The sequence below is a fragment of the Brassica oleracea genome, chromosome C7 (assembly GCF_000695525.1).
Source record: "Brassica oleracea var. oleracea cultivar TO1000 chromosome C7, BOL, whole genome shotgun sequence".
NCBI classification, from domain to species: domain Eukaryota; kingdom Viridiplantae; phylum Streptophyta; class Magnoliopsida; order Brassicales; family Brassicaceae; genus Brassica; species Brassica oleracea.
Window position 1 is genome coordinate 17,412,647 of NC_027754.1, and position 24,140 is coordinate 17,436,786.

Sequence of the window (24,140 nt, forward strand, 5' to 3'; positions counted from 1 at the left end):
AACAACAGCGTCCTTAGAGGTGTTGAGCCACGCGCTTATTAGAACCTCGTCATCAGCTGGAGACCATTTTTTTCTCTCCCGACGCTCCGCGGGTGTGTCTTCAGGTACAGCTGGAGCTTCAGATTGTTGAGAACTTAACGGAGGGATTTCAGAGGATCCAAGGTTTGCACTAGAGGGAAAACTTTCATAAGAAAAGTTTTGATGAACTACATTTTCTCTTTGGCTGTTAAGAAGCCCTACATAACTACGATACTGGCTATATGGATTCGTTGAATCCATATCAGGATTGCTTGAATCCATACCACCAAGAACAGAGATGAGAGTATAGAGAACAACAAGCCAATTTAAGGAAAGAGGAGAAAAAGAAGCGTATGGAGATAATTAGGACATATTGGGGTTTAATAGTTGAAACGGTAACAAGTAATAAGTCACAACCACCCAACCATTATCTAACAAAGTCTAATCATCAGTTATTACATATCTAACAAGTCGCTAACAAGTACAAAGCTATCAATTCTCGGTTACATTTTCATTAAATTTTAAAGAGATTTGGTTACACAATCAGACATGGAATGCATTTTAGTTACAACAATGCATTTTAGTTAAAAGATTCTACACAACTAGAAAGCTGTCATTGATATCATTGTAAACAAACTTTATTTGGTACCTTCAATTTATCCGAGAGCTGGCCGCAATGTCTCGATAGGGCTCTGATCTCCTCGGTAGCCGCCACATCCCACCATTTCCAAACATGGCAGTCTCCGTCGTCGATGTTCTCACAGGTGTAGTATCTTCTCCCAGGGTCATTTCTTGTGTAAGATGTGGCTACAAGCGGTTCGCCACCACAGTAGCATTCCTTGGGGAAGCCAAACTCAACTTCAGGCTGCGGAGGGTACTGACGCCGCGCGGCTTCAATCTCAGTTTGGTCCAGCAGTATATCAGCCTCCATTTGGCTGTAGCCACTGTCGGCTGAGTTGTCACCATACTCCTCCGATAGCGACGGCTGCGTATAGCTGTAATCCAGTCCCATATCTTCCTTACCTGCAAAGAAAAGCTCAGTAAATTAGTTTTTATTTAATAACTTTGCGGTTGCTAGTTTTAGGAAACAACTCTATAAGCTTTAGCTAAAAACAAACATTTTTATTTAATAAACCACACCGAGAAAGTTCATACATCAAAGTTCATAAAGAAAACAACAAGTTCAAACATCACATTAAACATCACATTAAACATCACATTCATATTTAGAAATACTGGGCAAGGAGTTTATTCTTCACAATTTCTTCACTCTCACTAAGTGGTTCCTTCTTAGCAAGGAGAGTGTCAAGAATGGCGAGCTTGGATAGTCTCTCCTTCATGGCCAAATCTCCCATCTTCATCTCCCACATGCTCTTATACTCCTCAAAAGCCTTCCCTATACCATTTTTCACAATCAAGACAAGACAAACAGCAACAAGATCAACACACGGGAATCATGCAATCAAGACAAGACAAACAGCAACAAGATCAACACACGGGAATCATGCAATCAAGACAAGACAAACAGCAACAAGATCAACACACGGGAATCATGCAATCAAGACAAGACAAACAGCAACAAGATCAACACACGGGAATCATGCAATCAAGACAAGACAAACAGCAACAAGATCAACACACGGGAATCATGCAATCTACAAACGAGAATCATGCAATCAAGACAAACAGCAACAAGATCAACAAACGGGAATCATGCAATCATTCGGAGGAGGTAGATCGACAATTAAATCTCAAAACGGTAGAAAAAAAACATACCTTTTTCAAATCGGCGGAGAGGCTTGAAAAAGGATGTCGGTTACTTATCGCCTTCGACAGAGGCTCGGGAGAGAACAGGAGAGAGTCGTGAGAGACGAGAAAAGATCGCTCCCCACCGATCGAAACCAGAGGCTCGGGAGAGACAAGAGAGCGTTGTGAGAGAGAAGACACGGGAGAGACAAGAGAGAGTTGTGAGAGAGAAGACACGGGAGAGACAAGAGAGAGTTGTGAGTGAGAGAGAAGACAAGAGAGAGTTGTGAGTGAGAGAGACACGAGAGAGACAAGAGAGAGTTGTGATCGAAACCAGAGACGCTTGAATTTGGATGTCGTTCTCTATCGCCGTCGAGAGAGACACGGGAGAGACAAGAGAGAGTTGTGAGAGAGGAGAAGAGGTCTTTGCCCTACACGGATACCTTCTCCAATCGGATGCTGCCACCTGTGACGAAGGACCAGCCCAAAAACATCTTAATGGGGGACGTTCGGCTTAATTTCTTATGATGTCGCGGCTTTTTTATTTTTTTTTGGGCCGAAATACCTAAAGATCAAGCCCAAGATACCCCGATAATCATTTGCCCTTAGTTTGCATTTAAGTGCCTATAGTGCATATGCATTTGTGTGTTTCATGTGTTAGAGTGGTTAATTTCTTAAACATTTAGAGCGGCTTGGAATTCAAAATGGATCACATGGAGCATTAGAACGACTTTGAACACGATAAGAAGATGTTTTGATCTGCTTAGTCGGATGAACAAGTGAAACAGAGGCGGATCCACATGCATTGATGGTGGATCAGCTGATATGCCTTAAATGATATAAAGTTAATTTGTTATAGGCAAATTGTTAAGATTCAACAACGATGTTTGTTTATTTTCCTTAGTTGACCCATCTAAACCAGGGTTCGAACCCATGTTAAAAGAAAAGTTTGGTCCACCACTGAAGTAAAAGACAGATTATATATGCTGATTAGCTTGTCAGAAACTGAAATGTGCTCCTACTTGTTACTATGGAACTAAATAACTAATGGTACTGCTCAAGGCTCATGAACAGACCCTTACCTCCTTGCTGCTGTTAGGATAACCGTGCCACTTCAACTTTAGTATAAAATGTGGGAGTGGAAGAGTTGTTTGATATTGTGATGATCCTTCAAAGTATGTGAATTGGGACGGCATTCAAGACTGAGGCTGCCTATAGATGGATAGCTGACGGGTTTACTCAAAGGACCCTACGCGATCCTCCTTTCGATTGGTCCTACCTCAACTCAGAGATTGAGAATATAGTTTTATGAACAGACAGCTGAGTACTGTTTAATATTTAAACTATTCTAATTTACATTTATTTCAAAAAAGAAAACATATTCTGCATTTATTAAATAACTAGCTTTTGACGCGCGGGTGTTTGCTTTTCGTAAGTCTATGTTTTTCACTTGTATAAACATTCATGTTATCGATTCCATTTAAAAACTATGCAGTTGTATTCTTTTTTTATTGATTTGACTTGGCAAATTAATACTCTAAAGTTTAAAATATTAGAGTATTAAGTATAATTGTATGTGCTTTATTAAATTATACTATAAATATTGTGATTCAAATTAGATGTAAAGTTATAATTTTATAGATTTTTTAACAAATACATTATTTAGACCGTAACAAAGAAAATAACTGACAAAGTAACAAAAACATTCAAAAATAAGTACAGATTTTTGGTAATTTTATTTACCAAACCCAATTTGAGGTTGACTCGCGCAACCGCACAAGTATTTGATAATTAAAAAAATTAAAATCTATAGAAATAAGTAATTCCATATGATTTTATTCCAAAAAAAATTGCAATAACAATTAGTTTTACGACTGACAGTGATATCATATATAAAATCCCACATCTATAAATAATTGGAGTTATATTTATATGTGTCTTTTTATTTTATAAAAGAATTTTTTTTAAACATTTAAATTTTATAGATATATAAGAATTACATATTACATATTTGTTTAAATTTGGCATGTCTACACATAAAAATTCTTATTGTTTATATGTTATAATTTATTGTTTAGATTATTCAGTTCCTTGGTTGTGTATATGAATTTATTTGTACTTTATAAAAATTTGGAATATAAATAATTAACATGTACATATATATTCGTACAACAACTTAATAAAAATCACAGAAAAAATAATTACAATCATTCAAAAACTTTGAATTAAGTAGCCATTGTAAGTTGGGCCATAGTAATTCATGAGAAAAAACAAATTTTAATTTGGGTCATAGTAATGTTTTCGTCATTAGCCCATTAGATTCTGTTTTCTTTCTCTAGGAAACAAACAAACTTTTTGTGAACAGAAAAAAAAAATAGTTTTCATTTCATTCTGAATAGAGCTTATCTATGTTGTCCTCAACCTCTTCTCTGTTTAAAAGGAGAGTGCGTAGAATTATGAAATGAAATAATTTATCTGTGCAGAGTAATATCAACTCTGAGATTTTTTTATTGATGTCGATTTTTAGAAAGGAAATAAGTGTGATTGGTTCGATTTTGTAGTCGCATTAAATTAGGAATGTTGTTTTGATTTTTATAAAAATAATATTTAGTTATAATACTCCCTCCGTTTCAGATTACATGTCGTTTTAGACTTCGGCACACAGAATAAGAAAATGTTTATTTTGTATATTTACTAGATAAAGTCATTACCAATACACCTAACCACATTTCAACCAATTGAAAAATAGATTAAAATATAAAATCATTCAATTTTGCAGCGAAATTATAAAACGACACTTATTTTGAAACAAAAATTTTGTCCTACAACGACAAGTAATCTGAAACGGAAGGAGTATTCAATAGCAGTTAATTGTTATTGCGTAGAATTAGGAATGGTTTTTGATTGATGTCGAGGTTTATGAAGGAAATAAATGTGATTGGTTTGATTTTGTACTCATATAAACATTAAATATATTGACATCCAAAATCGGCTAAACCATAAAATGCCTAAACCATTAGGATTAAACCATAACAGACTCTTATTAAAAGTCCAAACAAACTTCAATTTCTAACCAAACACCCGAAATATGGGCTTCAAAACTGACTCGATTTGGAACATGATTAAAAACTTATATAATCGAATGTATTTAAGACGACATAGTTTTAATTAGAGTGGCATGAGAAGGTAATTTTTGTGGAAAACTTAGGACTAAGTACAAAACGTACTTTCAGTTTTAATAGAGTAGATTGGGAGAGTGTAATAACATTTGAGTCGAATAAAAAAAGATTTTTAACGTTAAAACCCTTCAACTAAGTTTGTTTTGGGTAAAAACCCACAAACTTAGTATTTAATGGAAAAACCCCCAAACTAATTTTATTTAATGAATTAAATCCTAGCAGGTCATAATTACCATTACTACCGGTAAATCTTTAGTTTAGGGGTTTCTACATTAAGTAAACATAGTTGAAGGGTTTTACCCTTAAAAAATCAAAAAAATCAAAAAAATTCAAAATTTTATAATATTATCTAAATATTAGTAACTTAAATTTTCAAAATTACCATTTTTATTTTATTTTTGTAAATGTATGAGTTTGATGTGTTTTTAACATCAACATTATATATGTATAAATTAAAAATATAAAAACCCAGAAAATATAATAAAAATTATCTAAAGATATACCTTTACATTTTTATTAGATAAGATATAATTTTCATTATATTTTCTTGTTTTTTACATTTTTAATCTTTTAGTAATTTTATTAAAGGTATATCTTTAGATAATTTTTATTATATTTTCTGGGTTTTTATATTTTTAATGTATTATTTAGCTTTTGTTTAGTGATAAATATTTTGAAGTATTATTTTTGTTTTAACTTAGCTTATAATTTATGATCAAAAAATATTTTTATACTCGTATATTTGACCAAAAATTTATATACCAAGTAAACATAATATTTTAATGGATGTAAATATATTTAAATTACATTTGTTTATTTAAAATACAATTTTACAAATTTTTTAAAATAAAATATGAAGAAATAAAAATAACCGCAGCGTCTATCAAACGAACAACCCAAAAATCTGTTTCCTGCGTCGGCGTCGGCGTCGGCGTCAATTTCCTGCGTCTTCTAAACGAACAATAGTTGGTGTCAGCGTCGGCGTCGGCGTCGGCGTCAGCGTCTACGAAACGAACAACAACTATTTTCATTGACGCCGACGCCGACGCCGACGCCGACGCCGACGCTGACGCCGAAAACTGCGTCGACCAAACGAACATCACTAATAAGGAGGCCAACACCATAGAACTAAAACTAAACACAAACATTAAACCAGAAGAAGAGACATAAAAAACCTTAGCTGAATTACTATGACCCAAAGCTACATAAGATTCAATTTAAATAATTTATTTTTGTTTATTCTTAATTTTAAAACTAATATTATGACTTGTCTAGGTTGGAAAAATACTAGTATACTAGTATTGTAGCATTGCAACTTTCGAGTATAACATGCTTATATATTCAGTGAGTATGACATATGTACTCAATACTCGTCATCAAGAGGCAAAACAAAATCTGTTTTTGGAGAGTTTAGTGCTGACTGAAAAAGGCACACATAAGTTGGTCATTGACTATTCCGACCATTTTTATAAAAATCTTAAACAGAAAACAATAAAGCGACTTCGATCAAATTCGAAGAGACGATGGGGGCCAGTGAATTAAAGTGACAAACAACCATCAAAGATTAAATGTCAATGAAAGGACAAATACAATTATTATTTTTGTTTTGTCTGATAAAAAAAATAAAAAATAAAATAAATTGAGATAAGGGATGACGTAGAGCAAGCAACCTCCAAGACTCTCGCATGGCGTCTCCAGATTCTCCACACTTGACGAAGAAGCTCCTTAGCTTCTTTTTGTCTACTCTTTTTCTCACTATCGTCAACTCGGAAGCGCATTGCCGGAATTTCAAATCCATTATAAGTTTCGGCGATTCCACTGCCGACACTGGAAACTTGATTGGTCTCTCTGATCCTGACGATCTTCCAGCCGCCGCATTTCCGCCGTACGGAGAAACATTCTTCCACCATCCCACGGGCCGTTTCTCAAATGGTCGCCTCATCATCGATTTCATTGGTACAGTCTCTACTGTGTTTGTTTGTCTTTGTTTGTCCGTACTTGAACTAGTGTGAGTGAGTTAGTGACGTTCTTGGGGTTTGTGAGCGACATTTGTTTCTTATGTCCAGAGAGCTCCACATTTTCTGGAAAGAGTAATCATAGTCTAATCATTGGCTTGTAATTGTTGTAGATCTTGTTTTCACCCTTCTAAAAAAACATTTTGTAATTTGTTGGTTAATTTATAAGCCTAGCAGACCATTTGTATTATAAGAGAACAAAAAATATGGTAATTGTTCTGCTTCTTGTGAGAAGATATCCAAAAGGATTACTATTCATCATCTTGGGCTCTTTCTTTGTTTTTTCTTTTTGTTTTTTTTTTTTGTTTTTTGATGTAACGCTTCCCTATTTGAATGGCTAGTTGTTTCTATAAAACATGAAAGCATCTAAACACAAAACCACTTAATGTTTACTCAACTTACATGTTTCTCAAGCCATTTCCTTTTGATTCTATTATCAGCTGAATTCTTGGGTCTTCCATTTGTGCCTCCTTTTTATGGATCTCAAAATGCAAACTTTGAGAAGGGAGTTAATTTTGCGGTGGGAGGAGCAACGGCACTGGAACATTCCTTTCTCGTGGAGAGAGGGATTGATCTTGCTTTCACCAATGTTAGTTTAGGAATTCAGCTTCAGAGCTTCAAGGATGCTATGCCTAGCTTATGTGGTTCCCCATCAGGTGTGGAAGTTCAAACTTTTCTTTTATGTACTTGGTTTGTGCTTAAAGATCCTATCTGTTTCTATTAATCTCCAAGATGCAAGCTCACTTGTAAAGTTATTTTAGACTGCAGAAATATGATCGAAAATGCGTTGATTCTCATGGGAGAAATTGGAGGGAATGACTATAATTACCCACTCTTTCTTGGCAAACCCACTGAAGAGATCCGAGAGCTGGTTCCACTTGTGGTCTCTACTATTTCTTCTGCAATCACGGTAAAGAATTCTTTCTGAATGCATCATCAGATTCTTGATATGCCTCTCCAAGGAACACCATAAGCAAAAAAAAAAAAGAAAAAAGGTTTGTTTTAGGTTTTGGGAATGAATATTATTGAAGTTTCAAAAATATATAAAATACAGGAGTTGATCAGTATGGGAGGGAAAACATTTCTTGTGCCCGGACAGTTCCCGCTTGGATGCTCCACTACCTACTTGCAATCATACAATACATCAAATGCTGAAGAATATGATTCTACAGGTTGTTTGAAATGGCTGAACGAGTTTGGGAAAAACCAGGGCGACCAGCTTTTAGTAGAACTCAAGAAGCTCCAGAAGCTGTACCCTCATGTCAACATCATATATGCAGACTACTACAACATTTTGCTTCGCTTTATCCAAGAACCAGCTAAATACGGTTAGTTTTCTTGATCATTCCTACTGAACCTACAAGATTTTTCTAACCTAGTTAGTAATCCAATCAAATGTACAAACAGGGTTCTTAAGCAAACCCTCACCTTTGCCCCCTTGCTGCGGTACTAGAGGATCTTACAGTTCCTTATTTGGTAAGACTTTTGGCTTAAAAGGACTTAAATGTTGTAACGATCCTTCAAAGTATGTGGACTGGGACAGTGCTCATATGACTGAGGCTGCGTACAGGTTGATGGCTGAGGGTGTACTTAAAGGACCGTATGCCATCCCTCCTTTCGATTGGTCTTGCCTCAACCCTGAAATTAAGAACAGTGGATCATCTGATACAGAGCATTCTTCGATGTAACTGATCAAGTTGTTCTGAGGTTTGAGAGAGAATAATAAGGATACCAATAATATCATGTATGTTTATTTGTCTTAGAGCATGTGTTGTACTAATTGAAAAATTGGATTGTTGTTATGATAATGCGAATATGTATTTGAATATATTTTCATTCTGCTGAAATAGAAGTACAAAATTAATTTGCAAAATGGCGAGAACAAAAAATATTATTTAGTCAAATGAAAGCTTGTCAAAATGCTATTAGCAAATGACATAAAAATAAAATAAAAAATTTAGACATGAAGCTTGTTCAAATGTTGTTAATTTTGTTACGTAAGATCATTTGTACTTACTAGTTCTGCAGAAAGTAATTACCATGTTTGGAAGAAAGTGGTTCGTGTTAGTAGCAAAATCGTGTGATATCTTCGGAGAGATATTGGATTAGAAGGATCCAAGATTCATCGTTTGGAAAGTGGAATCCTTCGAGAGTTAGGTAGAGATGCACAGTGTGTGGTAGTTTGGTATTATGTATCCACTACCAATCCCATTGTACAAAAGATCGGTTGGTGGCTACCAATGATGGATCTAGGAGAACTTTTAACCGGAGATATTATCACGAATTTTGAGTTAGTTTAGTTGAGGGCATTCTCTTGAGTTTGAGCTAAATATATTTTTTAATTAATTATTTACAAAAATTAAAATTTAACCGGGACATGTAACCTCCTCTGTGGTAAAGAACATCCACCATTGGTGGCTACCAAAACTAGAAAATGAAAAAAATCAAAATGATACTCCCCATCTAATATAGTGTTTTAGTCATCTTATATTAAAAAAAAAAACAAAATGGAGATAAAACACTATATAAAGAGGAAAGTAAAATATCAATGAAACGACAAACACATCCCCATCTCTCTCTATCTAGTAGTTGTAAGTCGCGTTCACTAATTGATCCTTGTTTTTTGTTGTTGTCTCGGAGTAAATGGCTCTTTTATTGTAGAAGGGGATGAGGTAGAGCAAGCAACCTCCAAGACTCTGGGATGACGTCTCTAGATTCTGCTCCACTGATGAAGAAGCTCCTTAGCTTCTTTTTATCTACTCTTTTCCTACTCACTGTCGTCAACTCTGAGACGAATTGCCGGAACTTCAAATCGATCATCAGCTTCGGCGACTCCATTGCCGATACTGGAAATTTGCTCGGCCTCTCTGATCCAAACGATCTTCCTAAAGTAGCGTTTCCGCCGTATGGAGAAACATTCTTCCATCATCCCACCGGCCGTTTCTCAAACGGTCGCCTCATCATCGATTTCATTGGTACAGTCTCTCTACTTATTTAGTCTTTACTTAAAAGTAATGTGAATGAGCGAGTATACATCTTCCGAACAATTCGAAGCTTGTACTATTATTGTTTTCTCTTGTAGTACTAAACAAAAACAAAAACAGAAGATACTTTTTTTCTGCTTCTTGTCGGAATCTGTGAGAAAAAACAAAAAGAAGAATTACCAATAATTATCTTCTGGATTGTCATGTTGACTGATTGTATAAAACTTGAAAACATCTAAACACAATACCATTAATTGTTTTTTTTTCAATACTACCATTAATTGTTGTTAAGCCTTATTGGTTGGTTCCTCAATTTACATATATATATATATATATATATATATATCTCATGTTCTTTTCTTTGGTTCTGTTCTCAGCTGAATTCTTGGGGTTTCAGCTTGTGCCACCTTTTTATGGATCTCAAAATGCAAACTTTGAGCAGGGCGTTAATTTCGCGGTCGGGGGAGCAACAGCACTTGAGCCTTCAATTCTCCAGGAGAGAGGGATTAACTTTGCTTACACCAATGTTAGTTTAGGTGTTCAGCTTAAGAGCTTCAAGGATAGTTTCCCTAACCTTTGTGGATCCCCAACAGGTGTTTGAACCTTTTCTTTTCTGTACTTGGTTTGTGCTTAAATGTCATAAAGTTTCCAATATTCAAAAAATCGTTTGGCAGTTTTTATACGGGACTAGTGCCTAGAATGATATATTTTTTTTATTTGGTCTAGTAAAACTGCTTCGCGTATAACCGATTTGCTGACAGACCCCTAGGTGCTGTCTATACTAAGTTTTAGAACACTGCAAGTTTCTGTTAGCCTCCAAGATGCAAGCTCACTTGTAATATGGTTTTAGACTGCAGAGATATGATTGAAAATGCTTTAATTCTCATGGGAGAAATTGGAGGGAATGACTATAATTACCCACTCTTTCTTGGCAAACCCATTGAAGAGATCAGAGAGCTGGTTCCACTTGTGATCACTACTATTTCTTCTGCAATCACGGTAAACATATATCTTTATGCCTCATCAAATTCTTGATCAACCTCTTCAAGCATTAAACAAAGAAGCTGTATAAAATACAGGAGTTGATTGGTATGGGGGGAAGAACATTTCTTGTGCCAGGAGAGTTCCCGCTCGGATGCTCAGTAATCTACTTGACATTATATAAAACATCAAACAAGGAAGCATATGATTCTTCAGGTTGTTTGAAATGGCTGAACGAGTTTGCAGTATACCACGACGACCAGCTACAGGCAGAACTCAACAAGCTCCGGAAGCTATACCCTCATGTCAACATCATATACGCAGACTATTACAATGCCTTGTTACGCCTTTCCCAAGAACCAACCAAATTTGGTTAGTCTTCTTGATCCTTCCTACTGAACCTACACGACCAAGTTCTTTGTTTTGATTTGCTAACCGAATTATTTATTCAATCAGGGTTCATAGACAAACGCTTGCCTGCTTGCTGCGGTTTTGGTGGGCAAGGGATGGAATGTTGTAGTGATCCATCAAAGTATGTGAGTTGGGACTCTGTTCATATGACCGAGGCTGCGTACAGATGTATGGCTGAGGGTGTTCTCAAGGGACCCTATGCCATTCCACCTTTTGAGTGGTCTTGCCTCAACCCTGAAACTAAGAACAGTGGATCATCTGACACAAAAAGGATCATTTGATGAACCACTGATATAGCTTGGTCTTAAAACTGAAAGATAGAAGGATGGATGGATACTGATAAAAATATGTATGTTCTTAAGTGCCTTGTATTGGTTCATGTATTGTACTAATAGACAATTTGTATTCTTGTTATGGTAATGCGAATATTTCTTCATTCTGTAAGAACAAAAATCTGATATAGTATGTATGAGACATTAAGCTTATCAAATAATTATAGTCTGTACAATTAAAATGTACCACTGTCAAAGACTTTCGTTTACACAATAAAAACAAAATTAGAAATGATTATGTTTAGGATTGTGTTTAGCCTAACTGATCATTAATCAAATATAACACAAACAAATACAGGAGATTCCTTGAATTTCTCTGGTACCTCTCGCTGTCTTCCCAAACTCAACACTCAATTTAGAAAACGTTACAAACAACAGAAGACAAAAATATTATTTTTAGAACCAAACAAAAAAACATTGGGGATTGAAGTATTGTCAACCCAAGTTCTTGGAACAGCCAAATAACATTCTCATTCTTGAATAAAACTGTGTCAAGAACAAACTCGTAAAGACAAAAGAGTTTAGCTTTGGACATAACATGGGAGCATATAGAGCAGAAGACGATTACGATTACCTCTTCAAGGTGGTCTTAACCGGAGACTCCGGTGTCGGAAAATCTAATCTTTTATCCCGTTTCACCAGAAATGACTTCAGCAACGACTCACGTGCAACCATCGGTGTAGAATTCGCCACACGTAGCATCCAATGCGATGACAAGATCGTCAAAGCTCAAATCTGGGACACCGCCGGTCAAGAAAGGTAAACAAAACATCCAAGAACGTGTTTTAACACATTAATTACGTTTTCTTGATTAACCAAACTCAAACTTTAGGTACCGAGCCATCACGAGCGCATATTACCGAGGAGCCGTTGGTGCGTTGCTAGTTTACGACGTAACACGTCACGTGACATTCGAGAACGTTGAGAGATGGCTCAAGGAGCTAAGGGACCACACGGACGCAAACATTGTGATAATGCTCGTTGGTAACAAAGCTGATCTTCGTCACCTTAGAGCTATCTCTACAGAAGAAGCGAAGGCCTTTGCGGAGAGAGAGAACACCTTCTTCATGGAGACATCAGCACTTGAAGCTCTGAATGTTGAGAATGCTTTCACCGAAGTTCTCACAGAGATTTACAGAGTGGTTAGCAAAAAAGCTCTTGAAGCTGGAGATGATCCAACCACTGCTTTGCCTAAAGGACAGACGATTAATGTCGGAGGCCGAGATGATATCTCAGCCGTTAAAAAACCTGGTTGCTGCTCCGCTTAGATACACTCGTTTCTCTTTCTTTCTTTGTATTTTATTTATTAAGCATTAACATTTTCACTAATTTCTTGCAAATTTGTATACAAACAAAGTTTATATTCAAGTTTTTTTTAAAAAAAAGTTTCTACTTTACAACCGTAACCGCTTGCTTTGTGCGCTCTTTCTCTGCTTCTTACGTCGGATGATCCTTGAAATGTACATACAGATGTGACATTGTTGATGCACCATCTCTCATCTTATGCTTCTTTCCCACATCTGCAAGTAAAAGGATAAAACAACATTATCAGTTAACAGGAATAATTGTGTTTTGTAATGTTCCTTCTGTCTTTCTAATGACTTGTAACAAAGCTAAACTCAAACAAAGTGTAATGTAATCACTTAGTATAGTTTCTCCAAGATGTGAGTTGTAAGATAGTATAATCATCTCCCTTATTCTGAGCTTAATCATTTATATAAGCAACAAAACAGAGTCCATTTAAGAGCTGTTCGTTTGGTCGACGCAGCCACCTGCGTCTGCGTCTGCGTCAATGTTTTCCGTTCCGGCTTGTTCGTTTAATTGACGCGGGTACCTGCGTCTGCGTCTGCGGCCGAACGCTGCGTCATGTTTCTAACGCCGTAAAATCCTGCGTCTGCGTCTGTTTTTTGCGTCAACTTAAGCTAATTACAGTTTTACCCCTAACCTAATTTATTATTTACAAATATACCTAAAGTCTAATAGCCGCAGACGCAGCCTTTCTCCCCATCGACGCAGCCCTCTTCTCTCGATCTCAGACGCCTCTCAAGCTCTCTGTCTCGATCCCGACATCTCAAGCTCTCTCTCTCGAAGCTCTCTCTTCTCCATATATCTCGATCTCAAACCCAGCTCTCTCTCTCTCGATCTCTCGATCTCGAACCCAGCTCTCTCTCTCTCGGTCCATCTCGATCTCGAAGCTCTCTTCTCCATGGCATCTCATCTCGAAGCTCTCTCTTCTCCATAGCATCTCGAAGCTCTCTTCTCCATAGCATCTCGAGCTCGGCCAAACCCATCTCTTCCTTTTCTCCATGAGGTAATTGTCTCTGTTCTAAAGCACTTAAGTGTGGTCCGTGTTCAGCCTTGTCTCAAGTTCTCCGAAGCTTCTTCATCTCTCACTCTATCGTAAGGTTCGTCACTCACTCTAGCTATCATCCGTATAGAATTTGTGTTTGCTTTTTCGCTGTGTGTTTGCTTTGTACATTTGTGTTTGTACATTTGTGTTTGTATGTTTGTGTTTGTGCGGTCCCAACTTGGGCCGGTTCAAAATTTGACACAAATCGATAAAATAATAAGATAATATTTTTTTAAAAAAATTCTATGTAAATATATGGTCCCATTGAAATCATAAATTAATAATTTATATATATACATATTTTATATAAGTAAGAACCTATTATTATATTATTTATTTTATATTCACAATAAAAGTTTTTTTATATATTCTTAACACTTAATATAGTTTTGATGATATTTAGTAATATTATATCTAAAACTACATTTAAGTTCTATGCAATATATATTATATACACCAAATCATATATATATAATTAATATAAATGTCAAATTTTAAAAGATAACAATTAATGTCTATACAATAAAATAAAATATTTATCTTATTTTAAAATAAATATATCTTAAAATAAAAAATCTAAATAAGAAAACTTTTGTAAATTAATATCTATATAAATTAATAAAATTTCAAAGTCCTAACATTATTAATTTATATAGGTTCTACTGTAATTGAATAAAAGCAACACAATCAATAATATTAAAACATAAGCAAATTTTATCTACTTGCAAGTAGTATAGGTTGGACCATTTAATTGATTTAGTTTTTATTATTTTGCATACAACAAACTTTGTTAGCATTAAATATACACAGAATCTCAACATATTGTTTAAATATTTTTTAAAATAAGATCAAAAGATATTATTGAGTATCTTTGATTCTTTTCTAACATTGCATTTTAAAAATATCTTTCAATTTATTTATATTTAAAATATAGATATTTATTGTTTTAATATTTATGTTAAAGAATAATATTCGTAATTATTTTAAATTTTATTACATATGAATATTAATTCATTTTGATTTATCGAATAAGAAATAAAATTTCTATAATATTTATATATACACAATTCATATTCATTATTAAATTATTACAGTAAATCATATATATAAGATAGCTTAATCAATTTACTGACTGGTTTATAATTTATAAATTGAAAGAATTACATATACATAATAATAACATATATTCATACAGTTTACAACATACTTCAATTTATTAATGAAAAATATTAAAATAAGATATTTAAAATAATAAATCATTTTATATTCAATATATATAATATTAAATTAGAATATTAAAATATAATCTAATATAATTGAATTTGATAAATACAATACTAAATTAGTTGACATTAATATTATTTGATTATATGGTATATTGAATTATATATTATGATTTACAATTACAATTTCTTGCAACTATTTCATAAAATGTAAACATTTATCAAGTATGAGACGGGTTCAACGCCATATAATTAATTTATATTATAATAAATATTGAATTAATATTATAATAGAAAAAAAAATTTCATATTATCAGCATGGTTCATGTTAGGATATAATACATCAGTTTTGGTTTTAATTTGTATCACATCATAAAACCCATAAAGTAATCATATATATTAGGATTCGGGTTATATTACTATGGTTTGCGGATTATATCCAAAGTTAATCCAAAATTTAAAAGCAAAAGATAAGAAGTAAATACTTATTTATATACAGTAAAATATTTAAGATACTTATTTAAATTTAAATAATTATTTTAGATAGCATTTAAAAATAAATATATAATTGAATATTTGAAGTACATATTTATGTTTCAAATGTTTATAATTGTGATTAATTTCGACATTTAGATCGATTTTCGGATTTTTTTGGATTTTTGAATTTTTCGGGTTATCTGTTCGGATTCGGCTAATAATACTTTGGATTATGATATGTTTGTACCATCCTACAAGACTATTTATGCTATTTCTACATTTCGGACCGGATACAAAACGAGTTTTTTTAGTTTGAGTTTGATTCATACTCCGGATTAAGGATTGTATGTCCTAATCTATTTTATATAAAGACAAAATGCAATTATATAAAGTTTTCATCAAAAAATTTTCCTTCGCTTCTAAAGCGCGGATCAAAATTTACTATTTATCTAAAATTTAATCGGTACACATATAATAAAATTAAGTATTTTTATCTTTGAATAAAACATACACAAAAATATAGAAATTATTAAAATTTTATAAATTAATAAACTATAAATTAATAAAATGTTATAATTCTAACATTGTTAGTTTATAAAAATTTCTCTATATATGCTGCAATTTATATTTAATAAATTGAATTGGATATGGATTCAGATATTTTGGATTCGATCTCAGACAGGGGAAAGAAAGCTCGCCACGTGTTTGTTTTGACACACGCCAGTGGGTACGATGTCAATGTTACATTTCAACATCGGGAAGCATAACGAACAAGACAACGACAATGGCGGAGAAGAGCCAAATCCCTGATAATAATAACAGCGCCACGCCTTCGTCGGGGAAGAAACCTGCGGCGGAGGTCGGATCCGGGACTAAAGTGATGTTCGTTTGGTCGACGCAGTTTTCGGCGTCAGCGTCGGCGTCGGCGTCGGCGTCAGCGTCTACGAAACGAACAACAACTATTTTCATTGACGCCGACGCCGACGCCGACGCCGACGCCGACGCTGACGCCGAAAACTGCGTCGACCAAACGAACATCACTTTAGTCCCGGATCCGACCTCCGCCGCAGGTTTCTTCCCCGACGAAGGCGTGGCGCTGTTATTATTATCAGGGATTTGGCTCTTCTCCGCCATTGTCGTTGTCTTGTTCGTTATGCTTCCCGATGTTGAAATGTAACATTGACATCGTACCCACTGGCGTGTGTCAAAACAAACACGTGGCGAGCTTTCTTTCCCCTGTCTGAGATCGAATCCAAAATATCTGAATCCATATCCAATTCAATTTATTAAATATAAATTGCAGCATATATAGAGAAATTTTTATAAACTAACAATGTTAGAATTATAACATTTTATTAATTTATAGTTTATTAATTTATAAAATTTTAATAATTTCTATATTTTTGTGTATGTTTTATTCAAAGATAAAAATACTTAATTTTATTATATGTGTACCGATTAAATTTTAGATAAATAGTAAATTTTGATCCGCGCTTTAGAAGCGAAGGAAAATTTTTTGATGAAAACTTTATATAATTGCATTTTGTCTTTATATAAAATAGATTAGGACATACAATCCTTAATCCGGAGTATGAATCAAACTCAAACTAAAAAAACTCGTTTTGTATCCGGTCCGAAATGTAGAAATAGCATAAATAGTCTTGTAGGATGGTACAAACATATCATAATCCAAAGTATTATTAGCCGAATCCGAACAGATAACCCGAAAAATTCAAAAATCCAAAAAAATCCGAAAATCGATCTAAATGTCGAAATTAATCACAATTATAAACATTTGAAACATAAATATGTACTTCAAATATTCAATTATATATTTATTTTTAAATGCTATCTAAAATAATTATTTAAATTTAAATAAGTATCTTAAATATTTTACTGTATATAAATAAGTATTTACTTCTTATCTTTTGCTTTTAAATTTTGGATTAACTTTGGATATAATCCGCAAACCATAGTAATATAACCCGAATCCTAATATATATGATTACTTTATGGGTTTTATGATGTGATACAAATTAAAACCAAAACTGATGTATTATATCCTAACATGAACCATGCTGATAATATGAAATTTTTTTTTCTATTATAATATTAATTCAATATTTATTATAATATAAATTAATTATATGGCGTTGAACCCGTCTCATACTTGATAAATGTTTACATTTTATGAAATAGTTGCAAGAAATTGTAATTGTAAATCATAATATATAATTCAATATACCATATAATCAAATAATATTAATGTCAACTAATTTAGTATTGTATTTATCAAATTCAATTATATTAGATTATATTTTAATATTCTAATTTAATATTATATATATTGAATATAAAATGATTTATTATTTTAAATATCTTATTTTAATATTTTTCATTAATAAATTGAAGTATGTTGTAAACTGTATGAATATATGTTATTATTATGTATATGTAATTCTTTCAATTTATAACTTATAAACCAGTCAGTAAATAGATTAAATTATGTTATATATATATATGATTTACTGTAATAATTTAATAATGAATATGAATTGTGTATATATAAATATTATAGAAATTTTATTTCTTATTCGATAAATCAAAATGAATTAATATTCATATGTAATAAAATTTAAAATAATTACGAATATTATTCTTTAACATAAATATTAAAACAATAAATATCTATATTTTAAATATAAATAAATTGAAAGATATTTTTAAAATGCAATGTTAGAAAAGAATCAAAGATACTCAATAATATCTTTTGATCTTATTTTAAAAAATATTTAAACAATATGTTGAGATTCTGTGTATATTTAATGCTAACAAAGTTTGTTGTATGCAAAATAATAAAAACTAAATCAATTAAATGGTCCAACCTATACTACTTGCAAGTAGATAAAATTTGCTTATGTTTTAATATTATTGATTGTGTTGCTTTTATTCAATTACAGTAGAACCTATATAAATTAATAATGTTAGGACTTTGAAATTTTATTAATTTATATAGATATTAATTTACAAAAGTTTTCTTATTTAGATTTTTTATTTTAAGATATATTTATTTTAAAATAAGATAAATATTTTATTTTATTGTATAGACATTAATTGTTATCTTTTAAAATTTGACATTTATATTAATTATATATATATGATTTGGTGTATATAATATATATTGCATAGAACTTAAATGTAGTTTTAGATATAATATTACTAAATATCATCAAAACTATATTAAGTGTTAAGAATATATAAAAAAACTTTTATTGTGAATATAAAATAAATAATATAATAATAGGTTCTTACTTATATAAAATATGTATATATATAAATTATTAATTTATGATTTCAATGGGACCATATATTTACATAGAATTTTTTTAAAAAAATATTATCTTATTATTTTATCGATTTGTGTCAAATTTTGAACCGGCCCAAGTTGGGACCGACGAAATTTATTAATTTATCGAGTATTAATTTATAGAGGTTCTACTGTACTAATATATAAATAAATTTATCATAAGTATAGATGTATTTTAGGTTTAAAATGATAAAATAACGTCTAAATATTTTGAAGTTTTTATACAAATTAAAGATAAACATTATTATGAATAAAAATAAACTATAAAATATATTGTGAATATTTTTATAACTTCATATATATTAATTATTAATTTGTATATAAATATTTCATAACATTTATTATATTATCAAATTGTATTATGTTTTACTGTAATTCAATTCAAAGTTAGTGAATTTATTATTTAGCGTATTTATTAATATGTTAAAAAGAATAATCCAAAAATTTGGAAAGTATGACAGGCTACAGTTTTGTACTGTACACTTTTTTTTATTAATAAGAACATATAAAGCATATCAAATATTTATGTTCCGAAAAGGGTCTTAAAAGACCAAAATCTAAGCAAACGAATGTTGAAAAGACAAAGTAGCATGAGCTCCACAACCTCAACATCAAAACTTTTTTATTTGTCACCAAATTTGACTTAGATAGTTGTTATAACGCAGAATGATGGTGATACAGTATATGCATATATGATGGTCGATTTACAAGAATGTGGAGGAAAGAATCGGAAACTCGTCCTCCCCCTTAAAAGAATCATTACTGTATTTGTTGTTAACTTTGGATGAGTCTTGGAGAATGATTAAGATGATGATGATTGAGCGGATGTATCAGCTGGTTTATCGCTACCCTTAGTAGCATTGGGTTGCTGTCTTAACTTGAACATACCCGTCAGTCCACGTGCCTGGGCAAGTTGTTCAACCTCAGCTAGTCTGCTCTGAAGATCCACAATTTTCTTTTCAATTTCTTCATCTTTTCTTCTCAATTCCTGTAAATGCCCAAAAAGATTCATCAGTCTCAATAACCAAACCTCAACACTATTATTCCTTCTATCTCATTTGTTGTTTTCAACAAACACACAAGTCTGCCCCCGGTTTCTTAACTAGTAGAATCCTACTTGGTTTAACTATTGACAAGAATGTTGCAGATAAATTAATCCTCTGATGCACATATATGCATCCCACTCTCAGTTACTAACTAACAGTATGTAAATCCTGACCAGCACAAGAGAAAATATATTTTAAATGTGGCACAATTTATCTTTACAGAAAGGTGTTACCTCTAGCTCCTGCTTACGCGCTTCCTCTTTTCTAGTTTCTGAGCGTGAACTTCTTTGAACCTCAAAAATAACAACGCCTCCACCCACCTGCTCATATATAATCTATTAGTTCCAGAATAGCATAGAAGAATGAACTCAAGAGCGGCTATATTTTTAATTATATCTGAGTTTGACACCATCTCCCACTACTCAAACCAAAGTGAGACTTCTCATGGAAGAAACTAAGAAAGAATCAGTCACAAGGAGGCAGGCGCCTTATGCTATCAGACAAAACTTACTATGAAAACAAGAGGAACTAAAACAAGGCTACAGTACCGAAAGTAACATCATCATACAGATAATGAGTAAGTGAGACTAAACCATTTCTCATTAATCGACAATGCCATGAAAAGAGTTGTATAAAATAAGCTGTTTAGTGTTTTTTGCTCTAAGTTTTGCTTTCCCTAAACATCTTGAGAAGGTAAAAAAGAACAAATTTTCGTGAGGCCTTTCACATAGACGGGACCATAAGCAAAATTGTGGAACTAATTCATGAGCTAAAAGAATAAGCGAGTGAAAATAGTGAGAGAGAGAGAGAGTACGGCAAAGATGAAGAGCTCTCCAATAAGGTCAACAGCAGCTTGCACAGCCTTGTCCTCGTCCAAGGGACGAATCTCAACATCAGTGGCGTGCCCATATATCCTTCTTTGCATTTGCGTCGTTATTCTATGGTTTCGCTGTTTCACATTTTCAACAAACACATATCAATTTATAGAGAAAACCAAAGAAAAAGATGTTTTAACTTTCAACAATCACTATTATCCAAAACCTAAAAACCAACAAATCCCAGAAACTAATGAGACACGATCAGATTAGAAAAGCAAGACGAATGTTTTTTCAGAAAATCAAGATCAGAGCTAAGTTGAAGTAGAAGAAAAAGAGGATTGCAAAGGATCACCTGAGCGAAGTTGATGATAAACTGACGAAACTGGGGATGAACCTTGGCTTGGTGCTTAAGCTGACTAGCTAAGGGCTTACTCACGGTTTTGACCAATAGAGTACCCAGTTTCATCAACGGAAGCACCATCTCTTTTCTTCTTCCCAACTAACAAACTCAGCTGACTAAAGCCTGGTGAGCAAAATTTATGATTCCTTCAATGCACAAAGTTATGATTCGAATTCTTAAGAGGTCAAAGGTTTTTCGAATTCTGCAGGATCTTGATATGATGAAGAAGAAAGAAAGACAAGTCTACTCTGTCTTGTATTTATTTAATATCTATTTGGTTATTTCTCAAATGGAACCCTTCTTCTCCTTCTTCTTCTTTCCCAAGTTCCATTTGTTGACTATTTTATATTTTAGTTTATACCCATTTTGACGGAAACCAAACACTACTTTGCCAAGTAAATGATTTTTTTTTTAATGATCATATCTTTGATTTGACTTCACTATAGATTTTAGCAGCAATGTTCTAATTCTTCTGATTTGCAACCAAATGGGGTTTGATTCCTTGATAAAGATTAGATTGTGTTAATCAGACCACACAACAAAAATATATAGACTTTCAATCTCCAACAAGTATCCCGAGTTACAAAACAAAAATACATTTGGGGTTGGATTTTTGATAAGATGAATATTCAGACAACTTTTTTATGTAAATATGTTCCTTTCTGTTTCACCACAAAACATAAAACAAAAGTAACATCAAAAGACCGTCTTAGGTCAAGAAGACGAGAACGAAGAGGATGATGAACAAGACGAGCAAGAAACATATCATCATCATCTGCCCTTTCGCTCCTGCTTTCTTCATCACCATCCCCACTTTTTTCTGTACAAAGTCTAGCCTGTTCTTTGTACTGTCCATCTCCGTACCCAGTTCATCTATTATTCTCTCCTGCACCACCCCACACCCAAACAAAACTTTGATGTTTCTCTTCTTTCAAGATGTTTTATCTTTCTTTCTCATATTTTACTAACCTGTGCAACGAGTTCATCATGTATAGTAAGCCCCACTCCTCCAATTCTCTCTACACTTTTACTCAGCTCGTCCAACTCTTCGTCTTGCTGCCTGAAGTTGCCGCAACAAGCTGATTGTCAAGCAAAGAAGAGATTGCAAAATAAATAGACAAAAATGAAAGAGCTTTTACTTTATCAACAGCATTTGCCTATCTGACTCTGACTGCACAAAACCGTCATCGTCTCTTCCTCCATACTGATCGTATCTACTTGCTTCACTCGAGTTTGGCATTCTCATTAGCTCTCTCCGCACTTCACTTGCATTGCCAGCTCCAGCACTACCCTTACCAGCTAGCACACCAGTCTTCACATTCCGCACCTATCGTAATTGTCTCGCACATATCAACTTATGCCACTCTCTAAAGCAGTAGTATGATTCATAACAACTTATACCTGTGTCCTAGCGTTACTAGTCCATCTCCTCCGTCTTTCAAGCTCAGCTTCATCAATTCCATACAAGGCAGGATCTTTTGCTGCTACGTTAACCGCTTTTTCCAGCTCATCTACCTTCCTATCAGTAAAAACAGCTTCAATAGCCATGGAAATGACTCTAATTTGAAAACTTATTCTACTAAACAAGAGCCTATACATTGTACAAGGTGAGCTAGTAGTGTTAGTGATTGAGTAAATACAAGTACCTGCCACTCAATGCTTCCACAGTTAGCAAGAAGCTCCTTGGTGACATGAACTTGATCCCCCATGCCTGGAGAGATACGCTCACATTTGTGGAATGCAGATTGCAGCTTATCAATCTAACAAAAGCATCATCCATTACCAAACATCAATCAATGTCCTTAGAATCTAACCCAAAGAAACAGCTTACAGAATCCTGAATCTCTTCTTTAACAATGTAGAAAGGATCTTGCGCTGAAGACATTGCGTAATCGAAGGATGGGTGGGTCGAGCTGATTGAGCAATACAATCAAATCCCAGATTCTAACAATTGGGACGATGATCAACTCGGAAGATCTCAAGGTTGAAACTTTCTATGGTAGAATTATCAGATCGATGCTAAACCTTTGAAAGAAAGAAAAATTGCGTTTAGAAACGACATGGGATAGTGTAAGAGGAGGATTGAAGGAGGGGTTGCTTGCTTACCTGGGAGGAGGAGATTACTCGGAAGACGGAGGCGGTGCAGATCGAGTAAGCAGAAAGAACGGCGGTGGAAGTAAATCTGCTCTGACACAGCGAAAAGCACCACCTCCTGCTGCTGCTGCGGTTTGGGTTATTGGCGGAGGAGGATCTACAGACTGCTTAACTTTGGGCCTACCTGGAGAAGATCACAAAGCCCAATAACTAACCGTAAAAGCCTTAATTTGTTTTGTTTTAACAGCAAAATTATTGAGAGGGTTCATGTATACAGAAGGTCGTTAAAAACAAATTTTGATACCATTTTGATTGATCGCTGTTGTTTTTGTTTTTTTTTCTTACTTTTTATTTTTCAGAATTAAAATTCTTTTTTCTCGTTTTTTTTTTTTTTTTTTTTTTTTTTTTGCTATGGACTAGATTGCTGTTGTTGTTTACTGTGAAAAATAATAAAGTTCTCAAGGAAAAGCAATTGTAATTTCTAGCAAGTATTAGAATTCTACGCAGTAATACTGTATTTTGTATTTTGGAGACTAGTGCGTTTTACCATATTTTAGGTACACATTTTCGGATTCACTATTAACATTTTAGAATACTTTGTTTACTAGAACTCTTTTTAAGAATATTATTTTTATTTAAAATTATTTTGCTTGAAAGTGTATACAATTATTGGTGGACATGCATTTTAAACCCTTTTAT

The 24,140-nt window shown here is 33.4% G+C and overlaps 5 protein-coding genes across 7 annotated transcripts; 3 read left to right on the top strand and 2 right to left on the bottom strand.

The window, feature by feature from the left end:
• The first annotated feature begins 6,560 nt into the window (after nucleotides 1-6,560).
• On the top strand, nucleotides 6,561-8,786 carry LOC106306085 (GDSL esterase/lipase At1g28580-like). 2 transcript variants are annotated; one of them, XM_013742555.1, is made up of 6 exons: nucleotides 6,563-6,899; nucleotides 7,399-7,614; nucleotides 7,720-7,868; nucleotides 8,013-8,286; nucleotides 8,366-8,434; nucleotides 8,529-8,786. In XM_013742555.1, exons 1-6 carry the CDS (start codon nucleotides 6,629-6,631, stop codon nucleotides 8,531-8,533), a joined length of 984 nt encoding a protein of 327 aa, XP_013598009.1. In that variant the 5' UTR covers nucleotides 6,563-6,628; the 3' UTR covers nucleotides 8,534-8,786. The 2 variants fall into 2 exon arrangements, with proteins under 2 accessions (XP_013598008.1, XP_013598009.1); XM_013742554.1 differs by having other exon boundaries at nucleotides 6,561-6,899; nucleotides 8,366-8,786.
• Nucleotides 8,787-9,571: 785 nt separating this feature from the next.
• On the top strand, nucleotides 9,572-11,778 carry LOC106306088 (GDSL esterase/lipase At1g28570-like). The gene is made up of 5 exons (XM_013742556.1): nucleotides 9,572-9,933; nucleotides 10,320-10,535; nucleotides 10,793-10,941; nucleotides 11,022-11,295; nucleotides 11,380-11,778. The coding sequence occupies exons 1-5, from the start codon at nucleotides 9,660-9,662 to the stop codon at nucleotides 11,613-11,615; spliced, it is 1,149 nt and encodes a 382-aa protein (XP_013598010.1). The 5' UTR covers nucleotides 9,572-9,659; the 3' UTR covers nucleotides 11,616-11,778.
• Nucleotides 11,779-12,136: 358 nt separating this feature from the next.
• Nucleotides 12,137-13,043, top strand: LOC106306089 (ras-related protein RABA1i-like). The gene is made up of 2 exons (XM_013742557.1): nucleotides 12,137-12,425; nucleotides 12,499-13,043. Exons 1-2 carry the CDS (start codon nucleotides 12,205-12,207, stop codon nucleotides 12,932-12,934), a joined length of 657 nt encoding a protein of 218 aa, XP_013598011.1. The 5' UTR covers nucleotides 12,137-12,204; the 3' UTR covers nucleotides 12,935-13,043.
• A 6,647-nt stretch (nucleotides 13,044-19,690) lies between these two features.
• On the bottom strand, nucleotides 19,691-21,607 carry LOC106304937 (OPA3-like protein). Its single transcript, XM_013741320.1, has 4 exons — nucleotides 21,300-21,607; nucleotides 20,944-21,078; nucleotides 20,363-20,449; nucleotides 19,691-20,071 (listed from the first exon to the last, which is right to left on the bottom strand). The coding sequence occupies exons 1-4, from the start codon at nucleotides 21,426-21,428 to the stop codon at nucleotides 19,886-19,888; spliced, it is 537 nt and encodes a 178-aa protein (XP_013596774.1). The 5' UTR covers nucleotides 21,429-21,607; the 3' UTR covers nucleotides 19,691-19,885.
• Nucleotides 21,608-21,883: 276 nt separating this feature from the next.
• On the bottom strand, nucleotides 21,884-23,589 carry LOC106303705 (syntaxin-61-like). Of its 2 annotated transcripts, XM_013740007.1 has the most exons (7): nucleotides 23,454-23,589; nucleotides 23,179-23,372; nucleotides 22,994-23,107; nucleotides 22,749-22,862; nucleotides 22,487-22,674; nucleotides 22,317-22,407; nucleotides 21,884-22,233 (listed from the first exon to the last, which is right to left on the bottom strand). In XM_013740007.1, the coding sequence occupies exons 2-7, from the start codon at nucleotides 23,230-23,232 to the stop codon at nucleotides 22,057-22,059; spliced, it is 738 nt and encodes a 245-aa protein (XP_013595461.1). In that variant the 5' UTR covers nucleotides 23,233-23,372; nucleotides 23,454-23,589; the 3' UTR covers nucleotides 21,884-22,056. The 2 variants fall into 2 exon arrangements, with proteins under 2 accessions (XP_013595461.1, XP_013595462.1); XM_013740008.1 differs by lacking the exon at nucleotides 23,454-23,589 and having other exon boundaries at nucleotides 22,749-22,866; nucleotides 23,179-23,368.
• Between the last annotated feature and the right edge of the window lie 551 nt (nucleotides 23,590-24,140).